Consider the following 19,545-nt stretch of genomic DNA (forward strand, 5'->3'; position numbering starts at 1 on the left):
GAACAACGTTTTGAAGATGGACCACGTCGTAATGTCGTTTTTGTGGTTGTTATACCACATTTCGGCTACGTCAGTGAGGTAAAAGATGACGTAAGTCAATTTGTCCGCGTCATCCCACTTGTTGTTTGCGCTTACCAGTTCGTAGTTAGCGAACCAGTCTTCCACGTCAGTCTCATCAGCTCCGCTAAAGACTTTGGGCTCTCGCAAACGAAGAACGCCGGGGTTGCTGGGGGATGGAGTGGAAGAGCCAGGTTGCGCGTTGTTGGTAGCCATGATGGTAGGTAGCGTTCGGTTGCGCAGCTCCAGGTTGAGGCGACGGCGAATGGCAGCACCCAGGTTCAGGCGACGGGGAATGTCAGCACCCTCCACCAATTGAAAAAGGGTTTATTGGCGACTGTTGCGACGGTGGTCCTACGATGAAACACGATCGGACAAGAGCAACGGTCGAGCAGATGCCGGTGATGATCAGCACGAGCCGAGCGAGCGAAGCCAAGCACGCAGTACCCAAGCGGTGGCGATGTTGTTTGCCAACGATGCGTTTTCTTCTTCACAATATATATATATATATATATATATATATATATATATATATATATATATATATATATATTTAATAGGCTGGAAGCGGTTGTCTACATTGCACGCGATTGACTAGCATACAGTGTGGAGAGGAATACTTACGGTATTCCTTTTTCCACCGGATCACAGGCACAGGGAATCCATCCGCCTGGCAGTCGAAAATCACAACTTGTCCCATGATGGCTGCCTTGTCTACCGGCTCCTGTCGCCACGTTGGTGGGACTAAGTGAAGACAAGGCACATTACTTTCTTCAACAATGTAGGAAAGAGAGCTTCCAGCTGTACATGCACAACTTTAATGAGCACACCACGGTACTGAAAATTGATTATTTGCTTGTTGACCAATCAAGGGGCCTAACGCTGTACAACCTCCATGAATAGAAGCGAAACCTCCTAAGAAAATAACTTCCTTCAAATAAAGCAAATATATTACGAAATAATTCGTTTAATACTTGACGTAATTTGTGTTCTTGGAACCACCGCCCAGAACACTCATCAAAGAAGCAAACGAGTTATCTTTTATTTAGGAGAATATTCAGACACTAAACTATCTCATGTGTGTAGATTATTAAAACTCGTCAAAAGTGCAAGCAATTCGAAGCTCTTCATGGCTTGAAGAACATCACGAATATTGTAGCTACTTAAGTCTCAGCATAAAAAACTAATTACATTGAATAAAGCTTTCATAGAAATCACCTAAATTACGTGTAATGCTTGAGTATTAGAAGCAAAAGGCATAAAGTCATTTAAAATATAATTCTTCTATCACTATTGTTTTCAGAACTTATACTGTGCAATAAAAAAGTGTTTCCACTGAATATTGTGGAACTGAAGATAATGTTCAGGCTTCAAAGAAGCACAGAAATATGTAGCCACCCAAGGAATCTGCTGATTAGATGGCGCTATTGGTAGTTCCTAATAAAGAGCTTAATTAGTATTGTAGAACATTGCGGAAAAGTTCGAGGATTCGAAATGAAAGAGAAAACTGAAAGCGGACAGACAAAAAAGGCCACTTTTCGCATATAAATGACGACAAGAAGGACACTTAAAAAAAAGAAAGTCGTGAGTTGTTCATAAAGAAAAAAACAAGACAAGAAGAGGAAAGCACGTTTAAGACATTAAGAGACTGGAAAGAAAACCAGAAGATTTTAGAACGATCGCGTTAGAATGCGCAACTCGTAAACTTTTCGAAGCAGCCGCACATATCTCGCACTTGGAAATACGAAGCCTTCAGTCGAGCAGCTATTGCCCGTGGGCTGCTCGCTGGCGCAGAAATTCCGCTTGCACACCCGTCGCACCGGGATGAGCATAAAATGACCAGCAACACTAAAGCCGGCCTAGCGAGGATTCGAGGACTCGAGCCCGAGGTTCGCAAACAACTGGCATAAGCTTTACTGTGCAGCCCGACATTGGAGTCGACCGTTTGGCCAGCAAGCCGCTGCATAATTCCTGAGGCCTTCCACGCTCGCGTGAGTGCGCGCTGGGCGGGAAGCAGACACGACCACGTCACTTTGAGCCAGCGTTGACGCCGTAGTTTTGTGCAGTGCGCTGTTGTTCGCATTGAGAAACAGCTCCCGAAGAGTTTGGTTGAGGAACATGAACAGGCGGCGAGTTAGGTTAGGTTAAAGATACAAGCGTTTGTTTAGTTAAGCTGCCACTTCTGAAACTATACGTCACTGGAAAGATTTCTAACAGAAGCTGAACGAGTTAGACCGAACTTATATCGGGTAAATCTTGCAGCTGAACGAGTCGGTTCATATTTCAAGGAAAGCTGATGTGCGCAAGTAAAGCCAAGGACACAGAAAAGGTGCTTGTGTTGGCGACACGGCAATATCCTTATTTGATAGTGAGCGTAAGTTTCTGTGCGGCATCTTGTAAGCCGTTTGGTTTGGACCATGTGACCACGTGGCTTTGTTCTTTCGTGAGCGCAAGTTTTTGAAGGTTGACGAATAATAAAATTCAGTTGAAAGTTAGCGCTTTTTCCTGTCCAATTTTTTTCTGTGTCCTTGTCTTTATTTTCGCACACAAGTTTACTTTGTTTTATCGTGTATTCACGACAATAGTGTTTAGATCTGGATGCAATTTTAAACGCACATATGGGCTTAACGGTAATACTTGCTGACGTCAAGATTTTGCGATGTGCTTACAAGACACCCAGAAAGTGCGACAGAAATTCCCTAATTCGCAAATGACACCTCTCGAGATTTACATATTTCTACACTACAGCTTGCACATGAAATCCCCAAAAGCACAGCATTGATTGATTGATGATTGATATGTGGGGTTTAACGTCCCAAAACTACCATATGATTATGAGAGACGCCGTAGTGGAGGGCTCCGGAAATTTCGACCACCTTGGGTTCTTTAACCTGTGCCCAAATCGGAGCACACGGGCCTACAACATTTCCGCTTTCATAGGAAATGCAGCCGCCGCAGCCGGGATTCGATCCCGCGACCTGCGGGTCAGCAGCCGAGTGAGTACCTTAGCCACTAGACCACCGCGGCGGGGCAAAAGCACAGCATGTTTATTGTTCCGACATCTATAACATGAAAGAAGCGTGATTTCAGGCGTACAGTGGCGTTTGGGGCACATTAAAAAAAGAACCCGCAAATGTGGACATAGTAATGAGAATTATATATTAGAGTACTCGCATATGCACACGCCCCCACTTGCATACATTAAATAGCGAACCCCTTACTCACCCTTGAATTAGTGTGTATGTTGGAGTGCGTGCGTGTGTAAGTGTACTGAATAAGCCTACAATTAGTTAGCAATTCTAGATTACAGCTTGTTTAACATGTAGTCCTAAAAAAGAGCTATACCCAGACGTTCAGGATAGATTCGATTCCTGTGGCACGTTTCTACAACACGAAGGTACCTTCCACGTTGTCGCGCAATGTTGCACGGTCGAATAATTACTGGTCAACCTAAAGGAACACTAGAGTGAAACATTGACTCGGTTTAGATTGATAAGCTGCACTATGAAAACTCTAGTGTCACAAGTTTCGCTATCATATTATCACTATTAGTGGAGAAAATAAATGTGGAAGTCGCCAGTTTTTTTTAAATTTCGCGCCGAAATTGGCGCCCGTGACGTTGCCAACTGCAACATGTTATTATTTTTGCAACATTGACCTAACGAAATTCGCCGGAAACCTATAATATGACAGGTCTATGGCGCCCACAGACGGCAATGTACCTAATTTTTATCAATTGGAAGCTACGTATAGGGTCCAGTAGACGCTTTCAAGTTCTATGTCATTGCAGTGTTTCATGGCGTTTTCAACCGCATTTTTTTTTTCGCGCACATTTTAGTTTCCCAATATCATCTCGTGGTAAAAGTAACGTTTTCGAGACCGTGAAGCTGCACTTAATTATTACGAGAAAAAAAAATGTTTTTCTCTCTAGTGTCGCTTAAAAAAGCAAGAAAAATACACGGGCTTCCTCAGCCCTTGGGCTCTTCTAGTATAATAATAATAATATTAACATTAATAATAATATATGTAATAATATTAATAGTAATAATAATAATATGACTTTAAAAGTATGAACGCTGATTTTTGAGCAATATTGGTGGGTGCCGCAAGTGGGGTCAGCCGTTTAGGGTACCGTCTGGTGCCTTTTACGGTACCGTTGAGGGCGGACGAACGGACAAATGTACAGACAGACAGAAAGACCAAAATGTTTGCACTGAAGGTCCCCAACAACGGCTCTTGTCTTTAATATTATTAAAGAGGGTGATAATAAAAAAACTTGAACCATCTTCCCGCATGGAACCATAAGGGGATGCAGAGAAGCAGCGTTGCGCTCGGGTGGCGCCACGGGTTGAATGACGCTAACGTGGCAGCTGCCGTAAGTACTGGAAGATTCGTTTGAAGCGATGGCTGGCGTAAGTCTTGTAGGTGACACGTACAGACATGTTTAAACGCGTACGTTAGGCGCGCGTCAGGCTAATTGCGCGTGAACCGAAGAGCCAGCGGTGTAGCGAGTGGTGGTCGCGGCAGGTGTTGTGGGGAAACGGACGAGGCGGCAGATGCAGGCGATGCGGTGAGCGCGCGGCAGGCGAGGAAGTGAGTGAAGTCAGCGCGGACTGCGAGGGGAGCGTGACGTCGACGCACAGCAGCGGCGTGACCTATTTGGCACCACGCCAACACCTGCGGCGTGCGGTCCATTCGTACGGAGGAACAGCGTTACATGGGCCCGTCAAAGAGCTGCTTCACATTTATTACAAAAAAAAAATTCTGTGTTGTTAGGACTCAAGACCACAACAAATTAATGTGAAGAATGTCATAGCGCTAAGGTGCGGAAATTTCGCCCATCACGTGTTTTTTTAACGTGAACGTGCGTCGCACAGCACAGAGGCGTCTAGCATTTCACTTCCATTCAAATGCAACCGGAGCGACCAAGATCCAATTCATGGACTCTCTTGTGGTTACGACAGCAGTACACTGAGGCATGAAATAAAATACAATGAAGAAAACGAGAAAAAATCACAGCATATTTACGCAGTGCATGATGATGAGTGGGGCGAAGCGTTCACCAGTCCGTCAGCGCTTCTGCCCGTCCGTTCGTTCTTGCTTCCCTTCGTCCGTGCGTCCATCTGTGTCAACGTCCATGCGTCCGTCCATCTGTGCGTCAGTCTGCGCGTTCATGTGTGCGTTCCTCCATGCGTCCATCCATTCGTTCGTGCATCCGTCCATACGTGCGTCTGTTCATTCATGCGTCCATTCGTCCATGCTCTGTCTGGCCGAGCATCTGCCTGTCTCTCGCATCTTTTCATCATATATTCATCATATGAAAATACCACCATTCAGCGCACATTCGAAGGACTGGACTAGAGGTGGCACGGCCGGACTAGAGGAGTGGCACTCGCACACTTTCGTATGGCCTGTGTTTCCTGTGCTTCATGTTTAGTTCCCACCCTTCACAACCGCTAGTTCAGGGCACTGCGGCCCAACTTTGCTAAAACCAAGAAGGTTACGCTTGGCGAGTTTAACGTGGCAACCCTTTCTGGTCAGATAGTGCTCAAAGTGCGTCCTTGTGATACTACTTTTTTTAAGAAGCATCAATCTCAAGGCAAATATTATGGCAGATTAAGTCACCATTTTTTGTCTCTGGAGCTTATTTCATCAGAAACGACTATCTTTTTATTCGTGATCAACGTGCACTCGTTTCCTCCTCAATTACCATGAGTGCGCGCGTGTCCCTCTTCTAGTGTGGCCATGGAGGTGGTTACCTACTGCTACGACGCACTACAACAACAACAACAACTACATACATCGCGGACGCACGACCCACGGCTTAACCTTTTATGACCTGTTGTCGCGATTTCGCATCTTACCTGTTTTAAGCCGCACAACCAGAAGAAAGCATCTGTAGGCGCCACTGCTGTGCTTAAAGGTAATCTACAGATGTCTGGCAACATATAGAAAAAGCAGTGCCATTTACCCTCTATTCAGTAAAGAGTTGACAGCTGCCATTTCTTCGGTTGATGCCGACGCACAACATTCCTCAGTGTCCATCCATTGACATCCGTCTCCTTTCAAGGTATGTAAATGTTTCCAATCTAAAAAATGTGTTGTAGTGGGCGCTTGGTTGACTAATACACGGAGATCGCGTAAATTATTTGTTTTTGAAGATTAGTTGTGTTTTCAATCGTGCGTCGCTTTGTCGCGTTTTCACATCATCAGGCTCTAGCGTTCGGATTTGTGCACAACTTCATCTTCCTTGAGATGTGGTCACAGAAGTAGTAATTCGTTTTCCCACTTATAATGCTTTTCGTCAGTGACTTATTTCTGAAGGTTAAAATTTTAGATTGGTATTTTTTTTCAATCACTCGTGTCTTTGTCGCATTTTCGCATCAAGTTGTAGCGTCCCTGTTTGCGCGCAACTACATCTTCCTTGGGTTATGGTCAAAGACTGAGTAATTGGTTTTTTTCTTCAGTTATTCAATGCTATTCACTATGATGCACTCTAGAAGGTTTTACGGGATCAGGGTTCCACCCGTTGAAGACAGCGAAGATAGCTGCCTCAGCGACAGCGACTCCAATTACAGCCCTGACACAGAAGACGCTGCATGCCCCAGCAGATCAATCTGGGCAGTCTGGAAGTGACACAAGTATGCAACCTTGACTCTTTTTTTTTGCCTGGCACATTCGCAAGGTCTTGTGGAGTATGAACCACGTGATGCGCTTTCTTGTTTTCTTGCTGTTGTTGATGGGCGAGTTGCGTGCGGCTGCAATGTGAAACGCCGTCGGCGTTCCTTCGTGTTGTATTGCGTTGGCGCATCTTTGCTTTTTTTTTCAAGCCAAGGTTGTATGGCTTCTCCAATGTAGTATGCCAACGTCGCAGTAGTTTTATTTTTTTTATTTTTTTTGCAGATGACGAAGATAAAACACAGGAGCCGTCCACGTCAAGTGCAAGAAGTTTCCTGTGGAAGCGAATGAATCATGCGCGGACATGCCAACCTCAATGGGAAGACAGTCTTCCAGACCCTCCAGATGAGCTAGCCTCACAAGTGGGGCTACAAGATTTTTGTACTTTGTGACACCCACGGAGTTGTCTACGACTTCTACATTTACACAAGTAACATCCGCCCCGTTCCTGGTTTACCTGATCTTGGAGCGAGCTCTAATGTTGTGCTCGAGCTTTCGCGCTCCATCCTAGAGAACAAGAACTACTTGTTGTTTTTTGACAACTGGTTCACATCCATAAAACTGCCTGTAAGTTCGCATCAGCGCGGTGTTCCAGCCTTTTGAACTGCGCGGGCAAACAGGATTTCTGGATGCCAACTGCCCAGCGATGCAGAAATGAAGAAGGATGGAAGAGGAAGCCACGTGGAGCGGGAGGCTACTGTTGATGGGGTTGAAGTCCGAGTTGTGAAGTGGTACGACAGCCGAGGAGTGAATATAGCCAGAACATTCGGTAGTGCCGAGCCCCTAGGAAGCTGCCAGCGGTACGACCGCAAGAAGAAAGAAAGGTGCAAAATTCAGCAGCCTGCTATTGTGAAGACATACACCACCTTTATCGGTGGAGTAGACCTCCTAGATGGGCTCATGGCATACTACAGAATTTTTCTGAAGTCAAAAAAAAAAAATCCGCCTGAGATTTCTTTTTCATTTTGTTTATATGGCTGTTGTGAACAGCTCGCTTCTCTACCGAAGGGATTGTGATGCTCTATCAATCGCCAAAAAAGAGCAACTAGATCTTTTAGCATTCAAGGCTTCTCTAGCCAGCTGCCTTTGTAATGAGAACAAGGACATGGTGAAGAAGAGGAGCCGGCCGTCTCTTTCTGTGGAAGCAGAGCTTAAAAGGAAGAAAAGAAGAGGCCCAACAGCTCCAACACCTAATGCTCAAGTCCGTCATGAGAATGTTGGCCACTGGCCTGAAGTGTCGCAGCAACGACAACGTTTCAAAATGCCTGGCTGCAAAGGCCAACCTGTTTCTTTCTGCGCAAAGCGCAAAGTTCATCTTTGTATAAACAAAAGCTCAAAATGTTTCATTTCTTTTCACAGGAACTGACCTACAAGTGTTCTGAGCTCAAAGAACTGAGCGCTGAAGTATGTTCGAAAATAAACATTTTCTGATCCATTACGACCTGTTCTCGCGTTTTCGCGACATAGCCGTAACGTTTTTCCTAATACCTCTACATGTATAAAAGTTGTTGTGTAACTTCTTCATAACCAGATCATAAAAAGCCACAGCGAAAGGATTTTTTTATGTCGTACACTAAATTCAGACTAGAAGAGGTTAAGGAGCCTCACCCCTAAAAAAATTAGTCTCCCACTAAAGGGAACCATGAGTAGCAAACAAACCAGAGCATGGGTCTGCTTAAAGTTGCGTTCATCACGGGCACCTTGCTTTGGTTGATGTAAACGCGTCTCTGTAATCCTTGTAAGTGGAGCACAGCACGAATTCACCGTAGTTTCTGTTGCAGTTATTCGTCTCTTAGAGAACACCACGTGGAAGCACCTGCGTTCATCGCGTGTCTGCGGAACCTCGTTCCACGACGTCAATCACGTGATTGCTGAGAGAGTGTAAAGGGAAGAGGCCACAGCGTCTGACGCATCCCCTTACACGGCCCGAACGCACTAGCACATGCACGCATTCTGGTAGTACTTGGGCGTGCTGTTGGGCATGCCTAGTAAGGGTGGTCCTACAAACAAAATTGAACTCAGCCATCAGCTGCTTCGCATATAAAAGCCTTTTAATGGCGTATACGCGTGGCAACGCGCACCCATATCTTCAGAAATTGGAGTACGGAGGTCCGGTGCGAAATAGTGGAACGGAAACGATACGCTCGACGTCAGTTGATCTATAAGTACAATCGCCTACAACTTCAGAAGTATGCGCCATTTTCTCCTCAAAGGCGGATACACACAGGTCTGCATCAATGAGTGCGTTTGCCAGTCTGATGTCACGAGCAGGAGAGTCATTTATTCCGCCTTCGCAGAACGATGTCGAGTGCACGAACTCGACTACTTCTTTAGTCGTGGGGGGAATTGGATGCCAAAGTTCGGTAATCCGTACGGCGCCTCCCCTGACTTCTTAAGTTGTATTCGGCTATAACAGGCATCTAAAACACGCGGCCCGCCGGGCGCATGGCACCCGCGCGCCTTTCGCTAGTGGCCCACGTTCTGCTCATGATTGTTTTTGGACCACATTCTTTTTGATTTTCTGAATAAGTATACTTGTGAGCTATAGACGCATGACTGATCTTAAACATTGCTTCGTGAGGCACCCCAGGTGGTCACCGTGTGTTCAAACATAACCATAAAACAGAAACTTTATTACAACATTGGCGTCTAAATTGTAGTCATTTTAGAGATCGGTACCAACATGTTGAAATTCTGGAGCCATATCTTTGTCGGAAATGGCCGACATACAAGATATGAAAACTGTTTTTTTTTAAAGATGACTGCCAGTTGGACGTGTTGGTAAAGGTTCAGGATGAAAAAAGCGCTAAAAATACACACACTCAGACACTCTCTGAGTGTGTGCATTTTTAGCACTTGTTTTTTTAAATTGAGAACAATTGCCAAAAACTTGTGCAGGACCTCCCCCCCCTCCCCCCCCTCCACCCACTAAACCTCGTCTCTATCTTCTCCACGGTAGCAGCCTTTGTGGGCCAGCCGCTTGGACATCATTTTGAGACCCGTGGGCGATGTATCATCACTATTGATTGCATTAAATGGACAACGTGAACAATTTAGAGATTTATATGCTTCAACAGCGTGATATAGGAATAACGTGTCGCTAGTGCCTGACATTTCTGTGTTAAAATTTTTATTATAGGCGTTTAGCATTGTTAACCGTCTAACATAACATTTGCCTGCTAAACATACGTTGTTCTTGAGAATATTTGTTTCTAAATATGTAAAGCAACGTCCACTGTTAAAGGGAGCAATACAATGAGCCCCATTGGCCCTCTATCAGCAAGTACAGTATAAGTGAACAATGTTTATGCACGGCATCACCCTGTCAAATGAAGTGAAGACTGTCAGTTAGCGGTAGTCTTGCGCAAATATAAGCAAGTATGCTTTTGCAAGGGAGTAAAATCTTAGCACACCATGCACACAAGCATTCCCTTTAACATTGGACTCGTCTGCATATGCTCATTTATTCTTTCGCGCCGGGGTATTGAGGTTATGGGCCATGGAAATATTTTAACGGGTAAAACGAATATTTATCAGAAAGCAAAAAAAAAATTACGTAGTAGATTTTCGTATCCATGAAAAATTAGTCCTGCACAAGGGAATGCACCCAAAAGTATTTTCGAGAGTTGGCATGAACGAACAATAGCGGATGCACCACCCAAGGCGTTCAATATATAATACCACACATATACACAAAACGTCGTGGTCTCTTGCATTAGCAAACGGTGCTCGGAATTAAAGTTGTAGGGTGGCACGAAACTTGGGCTCGCTTTCGGATGCCGCGTCGACGGGCACGGACTGGGCATTAGGAATAACAGAAGCGAGAAAGAGCGGGAGAAAACGCGTGGTGGCGGCTAACTTTACGGCTGCTGTGAAAAATAAGCACCGTCTCACGCTAGCAGGCCATCGTTGGATGCCAGCTTTTATTATTCGCTCCTGGATGAGCGGAATGAAGCGAGCTGCCCGAAGTTTCTGCATGTTGAATAAGGCAACCCAGCGCCAGAAAACGGAGAAGCAATAGCGACAGAAAAATGAGTAGTCTCCAGCGGATAAGTACAGAGGGGTGCAAACGAATGTGTGGTGCCGTTTGTGTGACGGCAGCATGGCCTAGGCGGAGTATAAACACAGCGCGCGCGTTTCCTTCAAGCTTAACTTAACTCCATCGAGTTTCACAACTGGTACTGCTGATTTCTGAAGCAACAGCGTCTTGAATCATTAGCATGTTTGAGCGTGCATCAAAGATTTAAGAATGTAAAGCATTTTTACGGAGGAGGTGTTGTGCTTTTTGTTATGCGGTTACGCGTTAGCAAAGCTATAATCATAATCGTCATGAATTCATTCATGTATTTCAAAAGTCCCACAGGCCTCGTTAGAAGCAAAGGGTAAAGGGGGCATCACAAAAACAAATTGTCGCATATAGTGAGTATCTATTATTATACAGATTGAAATAAATAAAAGTACGCACATAGCTTTACAACACAGTAAAATAATGGCTAATGGCGTAAAAAGGGAGCAGAAGGGTACATCAGCGCATGTAGAATCAAAACAACAGATTACAGAGAACATGAAATGATACATCTTGTAAATCGTGCAGGAAGTTCAAATAAAAGATATAAGAGGAGGAATGAGCCAAAACACATAACAAATAATAAAGAGAACCTAATAAAAGATACATAACCAGAAAAAATAGACAAAAAGTTACATTTTGACAAGTTCATGCAGAGTAATGCAAAATGATGAGCACATGAAATTTATCAGGATTTTTTTTCCAAGTACAGTTGGATCCGGAAGTAAATTCCGCAATTGCATAGCACGAGTGAGTTGGCCTTCTTCTCACGCTAGGGCACTTTGCCGCTTGCATTTCAGAGAGAGTGGTGTGAATAGGAAGACGCCGCGCAGATTGAGCAGAAGCTACCGCTTGCCATAGCATGCTTTCACTCCTAATTCCTAGCAGTCGCAACCATCATGCCCTTTACCATTATCTTCTCAGCTCCAATTGTTATGGCCATTGGCAGTCGCATAATAGCGCCACCTCTCCGTTTGTTCTCCGCACCGTAGCACTGTTATTTGTATAACGCAATAAAACATGGGCACAAGAAGAAAGCAAGATGATGAGATAGGCACTCGTCTCATCCTTTGGTGGTCTTGTTTCTACGCTTTGTTGCTCTGCCAACGTAATAACCCTTCTGCGATTACTGACCAACAAGCCTATTTCAACACCCTCGTTGTTTCATGGGTGAAGCTCGTTAAGGTCGAGGCTTGTCCACCAGCGGCGTTGGCGTTTGCCGTATAGCTGATCACGACGACTATGATGCTGATGATGGTGAACTGCATGCGTGTTTAAGACCACACATTCTCTCCACGCCAACACTGCACAGCACATGCAAAGTAACCACTATACATCATGAGCATGACGCCGCTGACGATAAAGATGATGACAATGATGATCAAGGACAACGACTGGCTTGTCTCCAGATGCTCTGCCATGCATTTGGTATGACTGAAAACAACCACTTGACAACCACCAAGGAAACGTCCACAGACCTCATCTTTGCCAGCTTCAGGCTACATCCCATACTAAAATGCAGTAATAATGAAGGCAAAACCGAATTTACAACCCCATACAATATACCAGTTATGACCAACAAACATTATATATAGCTGTACATATACAAGAGGGAGCGGTCAATGTCATGGGCGATTTACGGCAAAACGAATAACACCGAAAGATGCCACTGTTTCGACCACTCAGTATCATTCGTTTCGTGGATACGCCGCGATCTTTCTATCCATAAAGCTGGCGACAATCAATGCAGTCGAACGTAAAAAAAAGTGTCATGTCGACGCTTCGTAGAGGATGCTTCGAAGCACGCTGAACGCGATATCGATCGATTAGGGACAAGGCAACTTAGGGGCAAGGCAACTAGAAGTTTCCCGGTGTTCTACTAGTGCAAACAGCTGCGTACAAAAACGCTTAATCACGGTTTACATCAATACCGTACTCTTCCACCTACAACCCAACCATGAATTAAACCGGCCGCCCTCCAGACTGTAGAAGAATAAAAACTTATAAAGACCCTCGCGCGTTGGCGTATTTTCGTAATAACGCATTTTCTTGCATTATCGTGAAGCAGCCTCATGTAGCTCACGCCCATATTCACAATGAAAATATGGTAATTTTTTTTCATCGTTTTATAAGAAATTTTGCAGTACGTTGAAAAAATTCTCGTTTTTTAGTAAATTCGATAACGCGGTTTCAACTTAACATAAAAGATAGGGGAAACACACAAAAGTGCAACTTCTTGTGTCATCACTGCCTTCGAGTGTCTTTCTTCCGTCTATACGTTCAAATTTAGCTGCAACCACTCTACATCCAAACTTACCAAAGAGTCCAAATTAAAATACTCTAGTGCGCCTCCTTCAATCATTTCTTTTTGAATAATACGCCGCATTCACTTCTTAAGCAGTGTAAAGGCTGTCACCGATATGTGCGAGAAACATTATGCCAATATAGAGAACATTAGAACTTCATCGCTGTGCTTCGCTAGTAAACCAAGACACAGCTATTTAATCAACAACGCCAATAAAGGTATAAAGAAAACAATGTGAAGTAGTATGGCACACGCAGGTATGCACTCACCTTGAACGACCATGGGGGCGGTGTAGTTTGCCGACGCGGCAGGGTTCGAGGCGACGCAAGTGTAGTTGCCCGAATGTAGTTGGCGCACCCCCGTGAACGATAGGAACGAGGTGTAGTCGTTCGCGTCGGCAACGGACGCCCCCAATTCCCGCTGGTGCTCGACGGGGATTCCGTCCTTCAGCCACTGAATGGTGATGGGCAAGTCGCCGTCCGAGACAATGCAGGCGGCACCGGCACGCTTGCCCTCGATCAGGTCATCGGCGAAGCTGAACGGGTTTACGACCGGTGGCGCTGCAAGTGCACGAGAAGGCCACGCTTGCACAAAAGAAAGACTTTACGTCAAGCTACACAACCTATAAGTGCTGGCAGTGAGAGAACCCGGAAGACCTCGTCGTGTTACCAAGAATAAATGAAGGTTATTGCTAGTCGACTGCCGCATGCTGGTTCTCTCACATCAATGTATTTGCGGAATGAGCTTGATGAATGCACCGTTATAAAACGAAAGTCTAAATTACACACTCACACACTGGACACACAGACACACCCACGCGCTGGACGCAGCAAAACTTTTTGCTGAGCCTCGGAGAAATGCTGGTTCGCCCGCACATGTGTAAAGCTCTCGCACCCACTCATTGCTCAATATCAAGCATGAGAACCGTTGAAATTTCCGTCCATTGTTGAACCGTTGATTTTATTTTACAGTGTTTGATCTGAATTTGGATACTAGGCTAAATAGCTGCTACACGTAGACTAATTTTACTCCTCCCTTAAGTGATACGAGACTGAGGCATTACAAAATAGGCGCGTGTTACAGTCTGGTCAAGCGAATGATCGAACGTTGCTCGATATCATCGCGCGCGCAGCTCGGCACGCATTGTCAGCTAGGTGGCGTGCTCAAATCTGAGTGGGACGAAGTATCTACGTTCTCAAAGCGCTTCAGTGTGTACTAGTAGTGCAGCGCCACTTGCGCATGCGTGGGTGCTTAAGTGCAAGGCTATGCATAGGCAAAACTACTCGCGACATAGCTTTGCGTATTGAAGCACACAGCCTATACAATGGCCCTGACGACCTTCGTAAGCGGCGACGTGCAAGAAACTGTCATAGCGTGAAACAGGTCACGCTATTTCAATTACCGAAGAACAAAACCAACGCCACAGTTCTGTCGTCTGGCCGTCATACGTGAAACACAGTTTCTATTAGTAATCGACGACTACATATAGAAACTATGTAGACATTTGACGCGCTTTGTTGACTAGCGCGATGAAAGCTCAACAGCGCGGAGCCTTCACTACTACCAGTGAGAGCGTCAGGTCATTTTCCCGCGCGAAACTCGGGAAAGCGGCTTAGGCCGCGGAAAAGGGACGCTCATTTGACCGTGAGTCTGACCATTACTGGACGCTGTGGCGTGTAAAGACGTGTGGAAGTGCCGAGATGACAAATGGCCCGCGCTTCGACGCGGACGTCGCTTGAGCTACGATGTTCGTTCTTCCTCGTCTTTTTTTTTTTATCGACTTTCCCTTAGCACCCGACGACGTGCTTGAGCGAACATTGGCCGATTTCGCCTTTATTGCTCAGTTGCGAGTGGAGAGAATGAACTCGAATGACGCGTTGGCAGATGATCGTGGGAGTAACCAACGCATTATCATTCATTCTCATGTCGCACGTCTCAGTAATCCGTAGCTCTCCTTCTATTTCTCTCTCTCTCTCTCTCACTCTATGACCCATGTGTGTGCTTTCACGCACGCACGCACGCACGCACGCACGCACGCACGCACGCACGCACGCACGCACACACACACACACACACACACACACACACACACACACACACACACACACACACACACACACACACACACACACACACACACACACACACACACATACACACACTCTCTCTCTCTCTCTCTCTCTCTCTCTCTCTGCATGAGCATACTAGCGTACAAAATATATATTGACAGGAGGAGAACAATCCGCAGCAACTTCAGAATGAATACAAAGGTGCGCCATTTTCCTGGGAAAAGGATTTGTTCTTGCTAGTTTACATTCTAAAATAATTACGTTTTCGCTGGCAGTGAGAGCACTGCGCATGCTATGAATTGAAAGTTTGTCCTCCGTATTTAAAACAATTTTTTGGCTTTGACCAGTAATATCATGACCTTTGCTGAAGTTTGGCAGCAAGTTCAAGTTTTCGGCCAATAACTAGCTTCGCGAATATGTGTCTGTATAAAAAAATCACCTACCGTAAATACTTGATCGGTGGCTGACGTCATTTAAATGAGAAAGTGAGATCGAATACAACCGATTTCTGCTCTTCCCGGGACGGCTTCACGCTCTCCCATAATAGAGTACCTAGTACTCTAAATCGTTACCGACTTTTTTAAAACACACAACGTGAGTCCTTTGCAGATAGTATAACGATGGCTGAAGGTGGAGCTTACGTTTAATACTAGAATGTAAACATCTGTAGAAAGCCGGTGAGCATGTTTTTTTTTCTCATTTGCTCACACGGCACGTTCACCCTTTCGCCCGACCAGGGCCTACCATTGTCGACGTTAATGTCGATTAGCTGTAGTATATCCACTTTAGAGTTATCGTACATATCTATATGCAGCAACTCTAATCCACAGAGTTTCCCACGATTAACTAGAGGGGACTCTGGCACTGTGATCGTTCAGCGACCATGGGAATGGTGGGTAGTACACACATTTGCCTAGTCTTCGTAGTTGCGAGTGGTGAATCATACTTGCGGCTTTGTTTACTGCTGGTTAACGGTTTTGTTTTGAACAAAAGAACAAACCCTTTTGAACTTTGTGACCTCATCCAAAATGGTAAGCCTAAAAAAATAAGGTTGTGAAGGGCAAAACAGAACATCTTCTTATTTATTTTCGTGAAAAAACAGCACCAAGTCACACGAACACACATGGAGCCAGAAGCAGGCCAGAAGTACAAAAATTAGACAAATGTGTGTGCTGCCCATCATTCCCATGCTCGCTGAAGCGCCGTGCGTCATGTGCCATAGACACTAGCGCCAGAGTTCCCTTGAGTGTATTATAGGAAACTCTATGCTCTAGTCCACTTTACAGAACAGTGACATATATCGTTCGTGCGAAAGTAAAGTTTATGCACACTTTGCGCTTCTGCCGGTTTTTTGCAACTTTCCAAATTGAGATGTTTATTAAAAATATCCTCTTTAGCCATACTGTGGCGGAACCTACAAGTGTCTACGAAAGTGTCCCTTGGCTTGAATAGAGTCTATATAAAGTTACTGTATATAGCTGTAACTCTAATATGCTTTGCCAACCAGCGACATATATCACTAGTGCAATGCTAAACTTTATGCAAACTTCTCAAACAAGACTAAAGCTCAATATATTTGCGCTAATATATTGCTATCACATTTAGTTTGCAAGCAAGGGGTGACTTTGCTTCTGTCACATTTACAGGAATCTTCACTTTTATTAGGCCACTCAAGGACATGTGAAAGTAATTTAACAGATATCTTAGACGCTCTACCATGCATCCGTTTTCTTAGATAGGGATCTAAATAAATACCGAAACAATAAACTCATTGATATAGGCAGTAAAGCCAACGGCCCCCCCCCCCCCCCAAACACACACCCTCAATCGGTCTGTTTCAAGTTTGCATGCCCATATCAACGTAGAGACGAAAGTCCGTGCCCTCGGCTGCTTCGCGGACCTCCTGGACGTGGGAGGAGCCCTTTACACTTATGGCTAAGTCGGGTGTCCTCTAGGACCCCATTTTTGAGAAATAACCACCACCATCATAGCCATATACACATAAAACATACAGGAGTTTATATCTATAAAATGTATTTGAACGCCCATCTCACGAAAGTAACTTAGTAAAATGCCGTCGCGTCTTGCCATTGCGGTGGGGTCATGCACTCCAGTTAAATTAAGGGTCAAACATTATTTACGTTGACTATATCCCAGTGAACGCTGTTAGGTATTGGGACAAGTAGGGTATACTCACTCATGACGTGCACGGCGAGCTGCCCCTTTGCCGTGTTCCCCTGGGGGTCCCTGGCAATGCACGAGTACCATCCGTCGTCTGCGCTGCGCTGTACATCAGCCACGACCAGACTTCCATTGGGGAAGCTACGCTGGCGGTGATTCTGCGGCAGCGAGCGGCCATCTGCGAGGGCGAGAAAGTGATTAATAACGACAGTCACTTTTGTTATCTTTGTCGCGAAATACATTACACATCTGGTACGTATGCGGAGAGAACATGCCGGATGGGAGCTGCTAAAATAAAAAAACATAAAACCTGCGTACACTGCTGGAGAAGGATGCGATAGAAACGCAAAGATGGGAGATTGGGAGAGAGAAAAACTGAGGCAGAAATGAGATGTGAAAGCATGAGAGTTTAATGGGATATTTCGGATACTGTCTTCCACTCTGCACGGAGAAAAGGGCAAGGGCAAAACATGATAATCAGAAATAAAAGTTTGAACTGGAAAGAGAGCACATACATGTTCACGCACCGAAATAAAAACAAGAAACTGAGTGTCACAATCGTTGAACTATGTCTCCTGAAAAATGAAGGAAAAAACAGGACGGAGTTAAGGCAGAGATGTTGATTAGTCTAAAAAAATGGTACTGCGGGAAAACAGTTAGGGCTGTTTGAAAGTTAGAAGCCGGAAGAGAAAGAAAGAGATAAACAGGAAGAGGGATAGTAAACACACTAACTCGCACTTCACAGTCACAATGTCTTTTTTGGCGAATAACCACCGATGCAAGTTTGTTGCCTTGAAGAATTTGGGCTATCGTTCGTCGCTTAATGATTCGTAAATAGAAACAATTGTTTGTTAACGCGCTACTGGTACATCTCGTAAGATGAACGGTGGGAGGGAGCTTTGATCGGGGGCTGAGAGCACGTAAAAGAAGACTTACAGAATAACACATACGTGCTACGAGCGCTTCTTGTTATTCGCTATACATAGCGACACGTGAGCATTTAAACACTTTGAATCTAGATAATTCAGAACTATTTCACTTGCATTATTCTTGCGACATAACTAAGCGATTGCACACAAAAAAGAAATAAAAGCAGTAGCTTGTTTTGAATGCAAGAAGGCGCGCACAATTCTGACTCGAGCAACTAATTTGGAGTTTCCGGCGTGGTGACGTGAAAAATGTCCTTTTTCGCCATGTTATGGAACCTGATAAACTTTAGAGAGCCCACATTTATATTGAAAAATTGAGAGCTGAGGTAAGCTTTTGGCAGTGGAAAGCGAACTGAGCACCCTTTCTTTGAATAATTCATGTTTTAGGGGCGGTACGTATAAGGGAATTGCGAAAGCTAGTTAGCTAGAACATTCGTCTCGTTTCATACGTCTTGCGTGCTTCCGACAAGAGAGATGAACACATACTACGGAGAACGATGAACCATTACTCAGTACTGCGGACTGCCTTTGCGGAAATTTTTAGGTCCTCGCCATTGAACTTTGCTTTCCGCTTATGCACCTTAAAATAGACATGAAAATTGCATGCGTGTTTTATTCGGGTACAGTCGTTTAAACAGCCCTATAGCCGTATTTTTGTTTTGGGGTCGCGTAAGCCAGATGTGCGTTGGAATTGGGCATAGACAGTATATATATATATATATATATATATATATATATATATATATATATATATATATATATATATATATATATATATATATATATATATATATATATATATATATATATAGTAGCCACTGAATTATACGCGTGCGAATTAAGTGGTAGCGAAATTATAAAGAGGCCCGTGTACTAAGGGTTCTGAGTGTACGTTATTAAAAAAAACACTGGTGTTCGATATTGTCCGGAATTTTTCACTGTGGTTTCGATGATATAGCCTGTGTCGCTATTATCCAGAGTGACATAGGGTACAAGAGATACCGTCACTGTCGTTCATGCGAGTTATGGTAGCTTCATGGTTTTATCAGAGGCGCCGTAGCCTTATGAATGAAGGAGGATAATTTCGAGGGCTCTCTTCTTGGTTTGACGCAACCTTGATGAAAATCGGCCAATAATGAGACCATCGGAGATTTAGACGGTGTTAGATGTACTGTTTTAGGAGCGCTATGGTATTTATGCTATAGATGTGAAGAAAACAAAGTGCAAAAAAACACTGCTGTCCGTGGGCGGGAATCGAAC

At 44.6% G+C, this 19,545-nt stretch overlaps 1 protein-coding gene across 2 annotated transcripts in view; it reads right to left on the minus strand.

Annotated features, from left to right (window-relative positions):
- Nucleotides 1–19,545, minus strand: part of LOC119169596 (cell adhesion molecule Dscam1-like) — a 212,616-nt gene that overhangs the window by 34,267 nt on the left and 158,804 nt on the right. For both annotated transcript variants that reach the window (XR_012893883.1, XM_075887259.1), the window contains exons 10-12: nt 17,373–17,534; nt 13,376–13,666; nt 682–801 (exon numbers count right to left, since the gene is read on the minus strand). Coding sequence is in view for 1 of the 2 variants with exons in the window: in XM_075887259.1 (XP_075743374.1) it covers nt 682–801; nt 13,376–13,666; nt 17,373–17,534 (573 nt within the window). In the remaining variant the exon portion in view is untranslated. The remainder of the gene's footprint in view (nt 1–681; nt 802–13,375; nt 13,667–17,372; nt 17,535–19,545) is intronic.

The sequence above is a fragment of the Rhipicephalus microplus genome, chromosome 2 (genome assembly GCF_043290135.1).
Source record: "Rhipicephalus microplus isolate Deutch F79 chromosome 2, USDA_Rmic, whole genome shotgun sequence".
Lineage (NCBI taxonomy): Eukaryota > Metazoa > Arthropoda > Arachnida > Ixodida > Ixodidae > Rhipicephalus > Rhipicephalus microplus.